At 32.2% G+C, this 17,279-nt stretch overlaps 1 protein-coding gene across 4 annotated transcripts; it reads right to left on the bottom strand.

Annotated features, from left to right (window-relative positions):
• Window positions 1-7,260: 7,260 nt before the first annotated feature.
• Window positions 7,261-16,225, bottom strand: LOC114167655 (protein NRT1/ PTR FAMILY 5.14-like). Of its 4 annotated transcripts, XR_014985250.1 has the most exons (6): window positions 16,055-16,193; window positions 15,895-15,971; window positions 15,751-15,806; window positions 14,396-15,671; window positions 8,582-8,786; window positions 7,266-8,443 (listed from the first exon to the last, which is right to left on the bottom strand). XR_014985250.1 is itself a non-coding variant. In XM_028052767.2 (4 exons), exons 1-4 carry the CDS (start codon window positions 16,161-16,163, stop codon window positions 8,647-8,649), a joined length of 1,746 nt encoding a protein of 581 aa, XP_027908568.1. In that variant the 5' UTR covers window positions 16,164-16,225; the 3' UTR covers window positions 7,261-8,646. The 4 variants fall into 4 exon arrangements, 1 of the variants encoding a protein (XP_027908568.1); XR_014985249.1 differs by having other exon boundaries at window positions 7,267-8,443; window positions 8,582-8,771; window positions 15,751-15,971; window positions 16,055-16,225; XR_014985248.1 differs by having other exon boundaries at window positions 7,268-8,443; window positions 15,751-15,971; window positions 16,055-16,225.
• Between the last annotated feature and the right edge of the window lie 1,054 nt (window positions 16,226-17,279).

Raw genomic sequence — 17,279 nt, 5'->3', positions numbered from 1 at the left:
CTAGACAACTTCAAATCCCGAAACAATCTCATCAATGTATTATTTTTGTTTGGAGTAGGTGCATTTGATGAACTTGCCATGATTCCTACAATAAAACACTTAAAGCCAAGACAAAATAAATGAATTAGGAGTTAGACAACATGAAAACCGAGACCAATTCCAACCCAAAATGTAACCCAAGTGTTTAGATCACTCTCCCAAAGTAATAAGGCAAGGCTACACTCAAAGCTCCTCCAAAGGAGTGAAGCAAACACTTTTAAAAACTTGTTCAAAACCTTTCAAATGCAAGGCAAGTGATTCGGCCACAACATCCCAAGAGTTTCAAGAAAAGAAAACTACTAAGACAAAACAAAGAACACCTAGTGACAAGCAAGAAAAGCACAAAAACAAGGAAAGCTAAACTCTAAAGAAGAAAAGTTTGAGACAAAACTTTTAACAAGACTAAAACAAGAAAAGCACATTTTAAAGACTCTATGGAAAGCACTTAACAAGCATCTTCAAGTCTTAAATCATGCATACACCAAGAAAGATCATAACCAAGTTAAAGCATGGAACTAATTAGCCAATATCACCCAATTCTCAAGTATGAAAACTAGTAGCATAACACCTAGTGAAAAACACACTTTTAGTTCACCAAGGAGCAAGGTTGCTCTCGGTTTTTAGGCAAAAATTGGTGCAAATTTTTCTTCTTTCACAACTAGTTTCATAAAATGGTGAGAAAGAGTTTTAGGTGGCTTGGACACTTAGTTCCTCAAGTTTTAGGCCAAAATCAATTTCATGGAGCATACATCAAGCAAGACATAAAGTGAAAGCAAGATTCAAATACTTGGGAAAACAAGAATAAGAAAACTTCAATCTAACATATGACATATGACTCAAGCAAAAGTTAGGCACATTTAAAGACTCAAACATGTAGCTATCATGCATTTAAACTTTTGGAAATGAAGGTCAATGATTAAGCACACAAAGACATGTTATCCAACAACATTTAGGAGTAAGAAGAGTAACAAAAACAGTAGCCAAAACTGTCCAACATAACCTGAAAAACGTTGATTCGCGGTGATCTCGGCAGCTCTGACCTTTCCTCACTATTTCAATCATAACTCTCTCCACAGAACTCCAAATGCATTGGTTCTTTTTTTGTTAAAAACTAGACTAACAGAGCTTTCTTTGGACATCAAGAACGTAATTTTTGGACCATTGAGCAGGTGCAGTTTAATCTTTTAAAATCGTGAACAGTTTCTGCCAGCATTGTTTTTATGTGAACCATTAAAAGATAGCTACACAAGACAAGGTTAGAACATGAAAACACCATATTCAAGGACAACCTGGCTCTGATACCAAATGATGAAGGATTATCTTGTTCCTTTTTAACATTATTGAATATGGTGTGAGTTGTTTAAGAAAGCTAAGTGAAATCTCCACTGGACATTAAGATAGCAAGCTATCTAGATGTGAAGGTTCCTTTCACAAAGCTCAAGAGAAAAAGATGATGGATTGATTCAAAACAAAAAGGAAATGGAAAGCACATAAACCATAGAAAACCAAAAACAATTAAAGGAAGAAGAAAACATAAAATGGAGAGAAAAGGAATGGTAAAAATGTGAGAAGCACGCCACTACAAGGCTAGGCTAGAAGCCATGGCAACCTTGAAGATGAGTGGATGTGTGCCGCCACTTGCTATGCAAGATAAGGCTTAAAAGTATTCACTCCCTAGGGAGGAAACTCTCACAAATGGTTGAGACACAAGAGTGTTTTTACTTCAAAATCTTCAACCCTTTTACATGTCTAGGAGCACCCCTTATATAGAAGAGTTTAGGGGCCTCTAAGCAAATAAAAGATACCTAAGGATGTCTCTACAAAATCCTAACCCTAGCTTCTAGAAACTAGGTCAAATAAGGTTACAAAAAATGAGAGACAAAAGAGCTAGCTATGGTGTGTGCAAGGCTAATTTCGTTCTAGCACAAAAGGAGACAAAGAATGTGTCTCATATGTCTCCAAAAAGTGGCCAAAGAGTGCTAAAAACAAAGGAGACCAAAGGTACATAGGTACACTTGCTTCATGCCTTTTACTTTATGCTTTATGCCTTTGCTTTACTCTCTCTTCCACATCATTTATGTTCCCCAATCACCATGCGCCACCTAGCATTGCTTTCTTACTCCTAATTAACCTACAAAGCAAATAAACATAGATTAGCATGTTGGCTTAAGTCAAGTCAACTATAGTCAATAAGTCAAACCTAGTCAAAGGTTAACAAGTCAACTAAAGCTGATTCAACTAAGTCAACTTTGGGAATCAAAAATAATAAACACAAATGAAAAGGGATGAAGGATTAGTGAACTTCCTTTCTAAACATGCTTAGTCTTCTTAAGCATGTGCCTTCATCCTTGGTTGGGGTCAATCCTTCATCAATAACCTAATGTGGTATTAGTTACTTCTTAAATGCGTGTAAGTTTACAGTATGGTTAAGGGATATGGCGTAGGGGTCATAGTACATAAGATGATACCAATACTTGACCAATTGATGCATAGTAGGTCTGATTTAATTATTAGAAACAACTTGGACTGTATCTAACTAGACCGGTATTATTATGGATCAATGTGGGATTCATAGTTAGGTAGGGGTGTAATGAAGGTGAATTATGGGTTATAGTGCATGATTGGATTACTCAACTTAGAAAGCTAAGTTGAGAGGGAAACAGGTTAGAAAGTGGGAAATATGATGTAAGCTGCAAACCAGTAATCTCGTTGTACTGGTGTATAGCCTAACGGTGAGATATCAACCATCAGGCGATAGCTACGAAAACATGCGAAGTCTGGAATGCGTGGCGCTTGGCATTAAGGGTTGTCCGTCAGGCGATACCTACAGGAACAGTGGCATCAGAGGCGCTTGGCACCTGACGGCACGTGTCCCCCGCTAGGCGGTCTGGAAGTACATTTTGCCTGGAGGCTCAAGAGTAGCGCCAGGCGATAATGCAAAGGCAGGGCTTGTGTTTTGCTTGCTTTGGATGTGCGTGGTCTACAAGGCTTTAGTGATATCTCGAAGATTGACTTGCTGAAGTGTTCCTTGAGTTGTGGCTTGAAACATTATCCCTTGAGTTGTGGCTCGAGATAGAGGGTATACACGTGGCATTCCTTGAGTTGTGGCTCGGGATGGCCGAAGATTTTGGTAGTCTTGGGACATTACGAACTATGCTTTGTATTGGGAATTCCACCTTGTGTTACAAAGTGTGGTCCGTAACAGGTTTCTTGCACGTGTTCTACAAGTTGTGGCTTGTAGGTGTGGCAGCAAAGGGGATCTTGAGGTATTCATCTAAAGACGTAGAACATGGATAACATGGTAGTGACCATGTGGTATGAAATCAAAGGATGGAGTTCCTTGATGTGTGTGTGCATATACTTGAATTATATATATATATATATATATATATATATATATATATATATATATATATATGTGTGTGTGTGTGTGTGTGTTATTATGTTAGATCACCTTATCTGCTTATGTTTGGCAATGATCGTGCAATGCGTTACATGAGAGCAGATGATGTTGTAGGTGGTTCTGGTGAGGCATAGAGCCGGACCGAGGCTAGCGTGGGAAAAGCTTTTTTCAGAATTTTCTTATCGCATGGATTTTCTTTATGATTTTGTAAACTATATTTTATTAGACATTGAGTTTTGTAATGGTTGTTGAAATTTATGGATTTTATAGCAATGACGATGAAATGAACGATTTTAAATTTTCCGTGGTTTGGGAAGATAATTTATAATAAATGCGAATTTGTATTTATTTCTATTTTATTTTATTAAAATTCGTAATATTCGATCAGGATGTTACATTCTCACCTTTAGCGAAAGTACAACCTCAATTAAAAATGAGAACTTTTAGATTATATTCATACTAAATTCAACCAAACTATATTCTCAATTAAATTTTACTATGCCTAATCATGTCTATTCCTTTGCCTCCGCACCAAGTAAAAAGTTAATTAATCAAAGTAAAGGCTTGACTAATTTTATTTAAAGTTATTACCTTTAATCAAAGTAAAGCGTCATATATTGGTAAAAATTCATTTAATCGCATTAAAGTTTATAAATTAAATTAATGTATAGTCTCCATTAAATTTAAAAACCATTTGACTCATATGATCAATATGTATATAGATTAAAACACCTCGCTAATTAGCTAGATTGTAAAATTCTTTTTACTTGATTCAGAAACAAAAGACATAAATATACGAAAACCATAACAATAAAGAAAAACAAAGAAATTATTTTATTCTAACCTTAGAATCCAATATGAAATTACACTAGAATCAACTCTATAAGCTTAAACTTCCATTGATGAGGTGATATATATCCTGAATGTAAGAAAAAGTAAAAAAGGGGAGTCGAAAGAAGGTGAGAGATGTTGTGGATGATAGTTCAACAAAATTAGAGTTACTAATACTCTTCTTTCTCTTCCCCTAGGTCTCTTTAAAAGAACATGGATTATGCATTTCTTTTGTTGAAATATTTTTTATGGTAATGTAATATCTCTTAAATAATATAAAAGATTTGACCACTTTAAAAATATTTGACAAATATTATCTATTGATATTTTCCGATATAATTAAATTAATTAATTAAAAATATCTAATCACTTATCAACAATTCAATTTTGCCAATTTTCCCATTCAGTCATTGCAATCACGTCCAAATTTCTGCCAAGTCACCATTCGCAGGAATGAGTATACCTAAAACGAAGTTGTTGTGAGACGCAATATGTGTGGTAGATGTCCAATTTGTCGCGTTGTTGTAGGTGTGCATGGATGCTCGTTCCACTGTTTCGTGCAGCTAAGGTTGGTGCACGTCAATGAGGTCCAAGAACGTTTCTAGCAAGTTGAAGGCTCGCACGATTACTCGTGGTTCATCCAACTGCTCTATAGGTTGCACGCAGTGATTGACATTGTATATCTACGTTTTTGCAGGTGTTGGTTGTAATATCCAAAAACATTTATGCAAATAAAAAGTTATTTTTAATACATTTTTCACTCACAAGCTCAATAATTCTAATTATTACAAATCCTAATTAAATTAATCTTTTAAGCATACAATTCAATTAAAAGCCCAAGATTAAAGGTTAAATGGGACCATAAATATGCATTCACAAAACCCAGCCAAACGACCAATCCACCTACAAAATCAAAGTCGACCACAATAGTTCAACAAAACGGCCCATCCAATTGCAAACATAAAGTCAATTACAATTCGATCAAAGGGCCAATTACATTCACAATAAACATTCCATTTACGCTAATCAAACTTTCGAGCTTGGGGGGCTTATGTACGTACCTGACCCAACAAATGTACTAAGTAGCATGACCCAACAAGGCCTATTTAATATTATTAATGTAAGTGTTTAAATAATATTCTAAGAGATATTTGTTGGTGCAATGATCATATATTAAAAGAATTTGTGACTAAATCTCGGTAGTTTGATTATGTTATAATATCTTTTAATACCATATATCAATAGAACAAAAAATATGGTTAACCAGGTAAAATATTGATTTTTTTTATTATCTTGCTAATTTAATATATAAACGGTAAGTTGTTATATATTGTTGATATTATCTTATATTAACTAGATATTTTCTATTTTTATAGCTTAATTCACAAGGTCTAGAAACCTTATAAATACACATAGTATTTGACCAGGATATACTCATTACTATACTTATAGATCCTAAGCTCTAGAGAGTTTTTTGCAAGTGGATCTCCCCCATTTGGAGGAGCAATAGTAAATTCACTTCCTACCATCAACAACATTCAAGTCACGACTTGGATCTTGTTGTTGGACTGATGAAAATAATATGTCTTGAAAAGTCCTACATTGCCTTGGATAACATAGGGAGTGGGTGTTAGTGACTATATAATGGGTTCTAAGTCCATGATGTTTCTTGCTCCAAGTCAAAGACACTTTGAGTTAGTGTTTGACTTTTCTTATTCTCTTGCAATAGAGGGTTGTGAGGTGTAGCTAAATTCTTGCTCTGGAAAGTGTGGGTGTACTTGGGGCCAAAGGGTTGAGAGTGTTTTTTGGGTGTTGTACAAATTTGTACATAGTGTGGTCGTGGTTTTTCTCCATATTTGGAATTTCCACATTATATTATTGTGTTCTCTATGTTAATCTTATTTCTCTATTAATAGGGTGATTCTTTTAGGAGTAAAGACAATAATGTTCTTAATTGATGATGTATTTTTCCCAACACTTGTTACCTATCCAAAGGTCAACGCTCTAAATTCCGGTAAAAAAAATAGTCTTTATTAATGATAAGTATTATTTTGAATGGTCGTAATTTTTAGTTTATAATATAGTTTTAATTTAGCTAAAATAATGATTGTTCTTGTAGAGACAATAACAGATTATTAAGGGACTCAAATCTCATCTTACCATAATCTTTCAACCTCTCAAATGGATGCTCTTCGACCCTATTTGTCATGTCTTCATCCCTTGACGCTTGGTGGAGCATTTGAGAATTACATGTAGAAAGGGCTCCAACAATTAAGTCAGTAATAACTCTCGAAGTCAAATCTTAATTCTTGCATTAATGAAATGCGTACATTTAATTGTTGAGGTTCACTCTTATTTATAGAAGATTAATCATTTTTTTCTCGGTTTAGGTTATGGGTTGGGCCTTGATTATTTCTTTAATGGTCTAGTCCTTTATTCGGCCCGTATGGGCTTAGTTAGGCCTAGGCTTCAAGTTCAATACTTTGTCCTAATGTTTTAACTGTTTTATTCCAAGTTAGGGTGGGCGACATCACTGGTTACGAGAAGGTCGTGCAGTTAGCGAACATTATGTAGATTTTGTTTCACCGTGTAGTATTCTTTCAAGTTCGATGAGTATTTATTAGTTAGCGGCCTTTAGAGTTAGCAATTTTACTAAGTTAGCGGTCCAATCCGACTATTACAACATAGCAGCTAGTTTAGCCATTGGTTCATAGCGATCAATCCGACCATTATGGTACAATGATTAATTTTTTTCCTTTAAATTAGATTATATTTAATAAATTTTTAGTAGAAGATGAGAGAAGACATGCCTAAGTAGGGAAAGCTACTCTAAGTTGAACCACGAAAAAAAAGTCAAATAAAGAAAGCATACGTGGAGACAATTGGGGCAGTTAGTGGTGAGACAGATAATTACAATAATTACCCAAAAGGCAATTTAAAGAAATAAGAAATAGAATCAGTGTTAGTGTGCACATCATTAATTTCATTATATTTTGTTATATTTTATATGAATTGATGTGTCCAAAAATAATTGTAGTATAACAAGAGAAAACACAAAGAATGAGGCAAATGATTTTAATTATAAAAAATATACCGAAGTTGTAATATAATTGGACACGAGCACGCGTCCATCCTCCTGATAGACAAAATAACTAAAGTATAAAGCTAAAATCTCAATTTCTTTTCATAAATCTTATTGTTAAAAAATAACACCAAATGAGTAGCAAGTTAGTTAGGTAAAAACACATCCATTATCATTATAGAGAAAATGATGTGATCCCAACAAGGCTTATAGCTTGGGTTAACGCCTAGGCCCAAATCATGCTCAAGGCCCAATACATGGCCCACATGCACCTTCAAGCCCAAGCCCATCAAGAGGCCCAATAACAAGGGGCATGCTAAAAAAAGATCAAATTGGGCTTCATTCAAGATGGCCCAAACCCACATGGGCTTCTCATACTCTTCACATGGGCCAAAGAAGATGTGAAGATTTGAAGAGGTGTCTCAAAGAGCAATAGAATAGCAATAATATTGGCCTATTGTTTAGGCTTTGCTTTCTAGAATAATAAGTCAAACAATGAGTAGTTCAATTGATAAAATTGGACTTGACTAAGCCCAATAGGAGATTTGGCCATGAGCTATCAAAAGAGCCAAGGTGGACTAAGTGGAAGTCAACACTTCTTCCTACACCTCATGGATCCAAAGCATCCAAGGGTTAGGAATGCTTCCTCTTTTTCCAAGGCATCATCCAATGGCCAAGATCAAGCCTCCTTCTCCAAGCTTGATCTAAGGGCCAAGATCAAGGTCCACTCCATCCAATGGCTCTCCTTTCTCATGTGTAAATGGCTTCATATAAAAGCCAAAATTTCACTCATTTATAGACACTCTTGAATTTTGCAATAAAAGCATAGTGTTGAGAGTACTCCACCCTATTGCATTTGAGAGTCTCCTTTGCTAGAGGATTGAATCATGTCCTCTAGCCACCTTCCCTTAGCTTTCTCTTAAGCTAAACCTTCAAACACCTTAGTCCAAACCAATGCTTAGCAAGAGCCTTAAACACTTGCTTCCACTCCCTTCCATGGATCACGTCTACTTCATGGAGCTTTCATCCATTCCGCACCAAGAGCTCCACCATTTTGGTATCTGACCTCATATCAGAAAATAACCAAGCTAATGCAATGTACATGTTCAAAGAAGTTAATTATATGAGTTAAAAAGGAGCTCATGACTAATAATAACAAGTAGCCAGGATGCATCATCAATGAAGATATCGAAAATCAAACAGAGATTCAGAATACAAAATAGTACCACATGATGGTTTTCTTCATCTTGTTCTTCAAAATTTCTTCAAAAATTTGTTCCTTTTCGTTATCTTAAACTAGTTCTTCAACAATTGCTTCAACTTGAACTTTATTTTCTTCAACATTTGCTCCAACTTGGTCTTGATCGTTTTCTTCAACATTTGCTTCAACTTCGTCTTCACTGTGTTTTTCAACATCTGCTTCAACATTACCTTTTTCATTGATCGTTTGCCAAAAAAAAAAAAAGAAAAGAAATATGATAACTATTATTTTTCAAAATGATAAGGAAATTGATGTAAATTAATCCAGCAACAAAAATCTACATTTTTTTAGCACTCAATATTTACCAATAACTAACATTTATAGCCAAATTATATTAGTAGGCAGCGGCGGAGCATAGCAGGAGTAGGGAGGGGTCATGGCCGCCCCAATTTTTTGATTTTTTTAAAATTATATATATTTGAAATTTTTAAAATTATAAATAGTATAATTTGAAAATTGATCCAAATTAAATTTTGTTATTTATTTATTTTTATAAAATACAACATGTTAATAAATAATAAAACATAAAATTAAATATAATAAAAAATAAAATAGTTAGGTATAATTATTCTTTTAGTCTTTATTCTTGTCTAAAAATATCAAATTGTGATTCAAACATTGGAACTAAATCGAGACTAAAAAAATTGAATGACCAACTTGACATTTTTTAAAAATAGTAACAACAAACAAAAAAATAATTAAACTAAACATTTATTAAGATATTTTTATTTTCTTCTCACATTGTCTTTTTAATTTTTTTCACAAAATTGTATTCATCTCTCGCTTTCATGTTTATTTATTTTTTGTTTTTGAAGAAAAGATTGAAATTAGACACATATTCATTATTTTTGCTCTCATTTCTCATTTGTTTACTTTATTTCTCGGAAAAAAAAATATATAATTCTCTCTCGTCTCATTTGATGATAAAATATTAGTTTAATAGTTTTTAAAATTATTTTTTATCTCATCAGCCTTTTGTATACTCATTTTCTATGATTATAGAAAAAAATGATGTATTATATGTTTTTTTATAACTAATTTTTAATTGTGACTTAATTATAATATTTTTTTCTTTCTAATAATTATGTCTCTTAATATTTTATTAAATTATGATAAATTATTTTTTAATATATTAAAAAAAAGTATATCGACGAAGAATAAAATAATAAATTCATTTTGTAAAAGTGATAAAAGGAAAGCTAAACATGAAGATGAAAACAACACCAATTATACTTCTTCACCTTCACATCTTTTAAAATATTATATTAATGATCAAATCTAACAATCCAATTATTTGATAGAAGAGTCATTTTTTAAAATAGTAGACTAATAATCTTATCAAATAATTAAATAATTATATTATTTTTGTCCTAGCAAAACTTTTGAACAATATCTACCACGGTTAGTTGTTAGTAAGACAAGAAAGGTCGGTATGCCATGTTCCTACTGGATAAGCCAAATTAGTTTATACAATACTTTCAAAAAACCAGGCCTTTTTATTCTTGTCGTGAAATGAATTTCTAATATATCACTGTAACGTAAAAAGGTATTTCAGAATTACTACCTTTTGCTAAAGAATTTGTAAAGTCTAATTTTTCTACAATGAATTAATGGTTTTGAATAGGGGTAAATAAAAATACAAATTGTCAAATTTAATTCTTAATTATCTAAATTTATATTATTTTACGTTCATTTAAATTGATTGACTCAAATTTAACTCTATATTTTTGATCTTAGGTTCAATCCATTTAATTGGATATAGATTAGATATATATTGGATATTTTTTTAGATTTTGATAATAAAAAATCTAAAATATGTATCCATCAAATCAATTAAAACAAAATAAGAATAACATAAAATAAAAATCTGAATTCGGCCATTTTTTTCACATTAATCGGCCTATTAATTGTTCTGACTTCATGCTCCAAACCACTTAAAACTAAAACACTCAACATTGGCCTATCACATCCATACACATTAAACATCATAAATATATAAGAATGACGCACATGACCTCCAACTTATAACACCGCTCTAACTAACAATGGTTCACTTTAGTTTTCATCTTAATTCATATAAATTAATTTAAATGGTATTATGCACGCTCATTCATGTTCTTGAAATTTTATTTGTTATTTTTGGGTCTAATGCCAGGTCAAGCTCAATTAATTTAGTAAGCCTCAACGGTGTTCATTGTTTAACTAAAACAAAATCAAAACTAGTATGGCTACGGACTAATCTCATAAAAACTAATATCATTTAACATAATTTAACATAAATAGAGACCAAGAACAACTAATATCATTTTATTATAAATTATCACTCAACTCAACTGAGGTTAATCTTAAAACAACTAAGATCAATTTACAAAAACTTACTACTCAACTCCATTAAAGCTTGACCTTAGAACAACTAAGATTTTTCTATTATAAATTATCACTCAACTTAGTTAAAGGTTGATCATAGAATAACTAAGATTGGTTTGCCAACAAAATGTCAAAGTGTGACTCATCTCGATTGGGGGTTGTTCTTAAAACAACTAAGATCAGCTATATATGTTCTGGGAACAAGCTTCAGAATGTTAAAGTTTTCTCGTCAAAATTCCCCCTAGTATGTGTTAAGACTAAAATTGTTTGAGTGTGTATTATTGTTTTGTTGTTGAACGCTCTCCAAACTCATTAAAGAAGTGCATTAATGAGTTTACAAACACACCATGGGATGAAAAAGCATCTTTTCTTTTACCAACACTTTTATCTAGTGACCAAGACTGATGAGTCACTCATCATAAGGATGGATAGGCTCTTCTTTGGTGGTTTACTAAAAGTATTACTAGAAGGAAGACTAATAATTGACATTATCATGTTTTTATTTAATTTTATTTTTATGTTTAGTTGTTATTTTATTTTTTGATTTTATTTGATATTTTAAGTTTTATTCAATAAAAGTGAAAAAGATAAATGTGTGGATTATATTTTGTAAATAAGTGAAAATCTCATAGATTTGAAAAAATTATCAATAGATTATCAAAGTTGGTTACTCAAATTACAGGTCAGAATAATTGAAAAATAATTCAAAGATATGGAATATCCACTAATTAATATATATATATATATATATATATATATATATATATATATATATATATGGATTAAGTACTAAATTGTTCAATTTATTCAAGTACTAAATTAAGTCCAAATCCAATTATGAAAGTATATAAATTGAGGGCCTAACATAGGTCAAAAACACACACTTAGAGAGAAAGAAACTTGATCTAACTACTTTTGACAGTATAAGGGCATTCCGAAGACTGGATGCAATTAATTTCATCATCAGTGCAATGTTTAGTATGTTTAGGAGTATCTGACTCCCTCATTCATGGGGTTGGGTGTAATGTATTCTTAATTATCCATGAATTCTTCATTCAATATATTTATTTTCATACTCTTATGTTTTGTTCTTGATTTAATTGCATGATAATTATTGATTCCATATTTGTTGGTATCTAATCATTGGACACGATTTTAGAACCCTAGAATAAACAACTAAATGATTGTGTATCTAGACATAAAGTATATCATTGGTCATTATTAACATCTGAATTGAGGGCTTAATGCAAACTCCTAATAAGAAAAGGTCTAAGACATTAGTTCTTATTAAAGTTTAGACTTATTGCTAAGACATTAGGGCTTGTTACATAGTGGCGTGAATGCTAGAGTCAGGGATTAGAAATATATTGTTTGTTGTTTTTAATTGGAATAGATTCATGAAATCCAATCCCAATGAAGCTTTTATCACATATTTTTCTAAATCAAGCTATTTATTTTCATTGTGCCAATTTCTATTTATTCTTTACATTTATTTCTAAGTTTAATTTTTAATCTAAACCCAAAATGTTTTGTTCTTTGTTAAATTATTTGTAAACAATCCATTAAATTTAAATTACATTAGTCTCCAATGGAACTATATCTAGACTTGTCCACTCTATTACTTATGCAATTTGGTACACTTTCCAATCACGTAACAAGTTTTTGGAGCCGTTGCGGCGGATTAAAGTTGGTTTAGTTAATTGTGTTTGTTTACTGATTTAGATTTTTTTATTATTTATTTCAAGAAATAGAAAATTAGGAAAAAATCTATCTTTATTGTTCTACACTGTTTAATGTGTTCCTTCTAGTTTCCTTTACTGTACATGAGACCAGTGTTTTGGCTGATCAATTACTCTACGATTTGTAGACTAAAAGAACAACTCGAAGAAATAACAATATCAGAAGAAGGCTAATCCACAAAGCACTTGAAGCTTCCTCTACAACCGCAGAAAGTACAACTAATTTATTTGATCACGCACATAAGCAACCAATAAATCAGGAAGAAAAGGTGGATATGGTTGAAGAACAACATACTTTGGGAGATTATGCCACTTTCACAAGCCCACTCAATTTCATCAACATAGCCAGGCCAACATAGCTACAACAAACATTGAGATGAAGCCTGCCCTTATACATTTGGTGCAGAACATACAATTTCATGGGTTATCATATGAAAACCCATATAATTACTTGGCCACGTTCCTAGAAATTTTAAACATGGTGAAAATAAACTAGGTACTTGACAATGCTATTTGCTTGAGTTTGTTTCCTTTTTCTTCGGTAGGAAGTGCAAAGGTATTGCACTCTTTCCTTGAAAATAGCATGACTGAATGAGATGTCCAAAAATTTCTTCAAAAATTCTTTCCTCAGTCTAAAGTTAATCAAGTTGATAATTGAAATTCTTATAATAAATTTTAAAAGATTATTAATTATGTCAATTCTTGGATTTGTGTAATAATTAAATTTTTTTTTCATGTCTAGTCTTAAATCTACTTGATAATTCTTAAGGAAAGAGTTGCGGGGTTTTGATGCCTTTCTCACATATAATTGACTCCCGAACCCAAATTTAACTTTTTCTTTTTAAAATTTTTCTATAGTTTTTTACAATAAACTATGGTACAACTACTTTATAATTTTATTTTGCCATCTTGTCACTATTTGGGTTGCTTCATGATAGTTGGATGGGATGCATGGCCCAAGGCATGGAGTGCTCTTAACACCCCTAGTTTGAAAAAGGCACCCTTATCTTTCAATGAGAGGAAGAGTTAGGTTTTACCGAAACCAATTTAGAGACTATTTATAATTTTTTATTTATAATAATGACTATTTTAGTAACCAATAAATTTTTATTTTATAAATTGATATCTATATTAGTCTCTACAATCACTAACCACTTTAATTACTAAAATTAGTTGCTAATGAATAATTTTTATTGTAGTAAATGTCTAACATAGTTCCTTTATGCCTAAATCAACTCAAGATTGGAGTACTATGTAATATCGGAGTTTTAGAGAGCTACGAGATACTAAGCTAAGAGATTTGTGATCCCATACGATATTCGCCGATCATAATTGAATTTAGGGAAAGTGGAGTTCAAAGCCTTATGTCTCTTAAAGTCACCTTGAGATCGATTTATGGTAGTAGATAGATTAAAAAGATTTCCTATAATCATACATATAAAAGAAAAAAATTGTTAATGTTTAAAAAGAAAAGATAAAAATATTTTGCCAATATTTCATGTCTTAAACATATGTATAGAGATTTAAGTTATTGTTAATGTGTAACCCTGATTATAAAGAGAAAGATAGTTCATAGCCTAGACATTTGAACTTTCTACTTAAATGCACCCAAACTTTAAACCAAATATGAAATAAAAAAGATCGAAAAGAATGAAAAGACTATATATATTTACCTTGTTCATTGAAAGCCTCTGTATCAGGTTGATGATCATCGTCATCCTCATAACATATCCCCTTGTATGAGTATTTGAAGGAGGAGTATATAAAAACAAGGAGGAAGGCTGCGTTCAATATTCCCAACATCAGATAGAACCTGTCTAAATGGGTAGTGTCTATACTCTCCTTGAACCAGCTGCCACCGAAAGTTAAGACGAGTGGAATAAGGAAGAGTTTGCCAATACTATGCACCAATTCACTATAGGAATCCACAAAACTCTGCATTGATTTTGCGACGTGGGCAAGAAATAAACTCTCTAAACCGCCCTCAACAAGTGCCTCCGTCATTCCCAAAAGTATAAACTGCGGAACTAAGGCTGTGATTCTTACTGGACGTATCCGTTCTCCGTTATTCTCATCTATCATCACAGGCAAAGACAATCTCTGAAACTCCACTTTCCGTGCTACCAAGCAGCAAATTACGGCACAGAACATGCCAAAAACAATCCTTATAATCGAAGTCCCGACTGCAAATCTTTTCGACGTAAAATCTGTAGTTCTCATACAACGCAAGCATGCCATGATCAAAAAGCAGATGAATTGCGACACTTTTCCCACGCCGGTTTTGATCAAAAAGAGTTTAGAGATATCAAAACCTTTGGTTGTTAGCATGGTGCTAGCTTGTGCAACAAAATATGTGTTCCCAGTAGCCACGAGTAAACTGTAAGCAAAGAAGGCAAAGCAGAGGCGGAACATAGGAACAAGGCTCTTCACATCCCTCACGTCCTTTACCGTGCAAACTCTCCCATCCCCTTCTTGCGTGTCGGGACTTACTTCAAGATGTCTTGAATCTTGTTGTTGAATTATAGAGGCTGGAAAATCTGACTTTTTTCTCCCACAAGTTGCTTTGCAGATTCTGAAGATCCTCCCTAGATTGCTTTCAACAGCTACTTTTTCGTGCCTATACTTCGTACTTCCAAAGAGGAATAGAAGATAACCCCCTCCCATGGAAACTGCTAAATATCTGAATAGTTCCTCGTAAGATTCAATGAAAAAACTTGTAAATACTATTGCCAGGAATCCAACAAAAAACAATAGTTCCTCATTTTTCTTTATTGTGCTTCCATATTCTATTTCGCATTTTTTTGTTGCTTCAATAAGTGTCGCTTCCTCCTGATGTTCTAGAAAATTTTCTAAAAGCTTTTGACCACTTTTCCCTAGTGCAAGGAACAACATGGCTGCATAGACTGCACGGAATGCTGAAGAAGCTGATATCCATAGTAGCATCAAACCCTGCCATCAGAATGAGAGTTTTTTGTTTTGTCAAGTTGACTTCAAGGTTGGCATAAAAATTTATATATATGTATGTTACCTGGATGGAAGCTGCAGAGCAAACGGTGATCATATTGAAAGGACCCGTATATGCTTCTGAGATCAGAGAAACAAAAATGAAAAGGAGAGACGATAGACTATCTTGTAGATTGTTTAAAGCAGCAGTTATTCGTAGATCCTTCACCTTCCCTGAATCCGACAAGTAATCCACCAAAGTAGACACCACCAACAACTCCATAACGGTGTAGCATGCAATCAAAGCTGAAAACAGTTCAAGGTGAAAGAGTTCATTTAAATTTTACTTCCTATAAATAACACAATTAGTTGCATACTTTAATGATTACCAATGACGGGTATGGTCTTAAGGTTGAACGGTGAAGGGAGTCGGTTAACTAAATTCTTCATTCCAGCAAATGAGAAGTTTATTTCTGAACCGTTTTCTAGCTGCGCCATGGATATCAAAGTTTGACGGGAATTGAACAATCAGTGATCAGACCACGAAACAAGTTACACGACAAAGCTAATAACAGAATAAATAAGCTTTTAGCTCAAGTTTTCAGAGAAAAAAAAAACACATAGATAGTCTTTAAAACTTTTTACACCTGGAAAAGAAAATAAATAAATAAGATTAAATAGAGATTTTAAATAAAAAATAAAATGTTTTATTAAATATTTAATTTAAAAGACTTATTTTACTTAAAAAATTATAAAATGATCTAATTTAAAAACTTATACACTCTTTTCTTTCGTTTTGCTGGCCTTTTTCTTCAAACAAAATTATGCCTACTTGCCTTTTAATTATTAATAAATTAGTGTCTAAATTAATCTCTAATTTAAAATTAGAGTCCAACTTAGAATTAATAATAGTATATAATTAAAATTTATGTAACTAATGTCAAAGACTAATTTAGATTATGATTTACAAATCAATTATAATTTTTTATTCTAGATATATTTTTAGATACCAATAATTTTTATTTTATACCATGATATCTAACTTAGTCAATATTTTGGATTTTAAATTTGGTTGTTATTTAATGATTTTCGTGTAGTGTGATGATCAAAACATGTTTTTTTTTTTATTGAAGTGTCAAAATAAAATTTTGAATTTTTGCTTGATGAATGTGTAGTAAGGATGCATTGCGTTTTTGTCAAAAAAAACTTTGGTTATTAGGGAAGCTCAATATTATTTGTTTTTGCTTAATTAATGTTAAAATCATGTTTTTTTTGGCAAGTTTATGCAATGGATCCCTAGGTGTGTGTATGTAAAATTTTAGAAATAAACACTAAGCAAATGTATAGGTTTCGATTCTTTGTAAAATTGAAACCTATAGTCTGACACTCAAAAAATCATTTTAAAAATAGCATTGACATTTTTTAAATTATTGAGACAATATTTGTAAAGTAATCGAAGCCTATTCTATTACTCTTTTAGTAAAGACTTCACTTCTTTTAGTGATGCCCAACAATAGTCATGACCGAAAAATAACACCACAAAAAACTCATTAAAATATAGGTAAATTTAGAGATAAAAAATAATTAGTCATTTTATTAAGATTAAAATACCTT

The sequence above is a fragment of the Vigna unguiculata genome, chromosome 10, assembly GCF_037176805.1.
Source record: "Vigna unguiculata cultivar grain cowpea cultivar isolate G323 ecotype 2 chromosome 10, ASM3717680v1, whole genome shotgun sequence".
NCBI lineage: Eukaryota > Viridiplantae > Streptophyta > Magnoliopsida > Fabales > Fabaceae > Vigna > Vigna unguiculata.
Note: the sequence above shows the minus strand (reverse complement) of the source record. Positions and strands in the feature narration are given on the sequence as shown.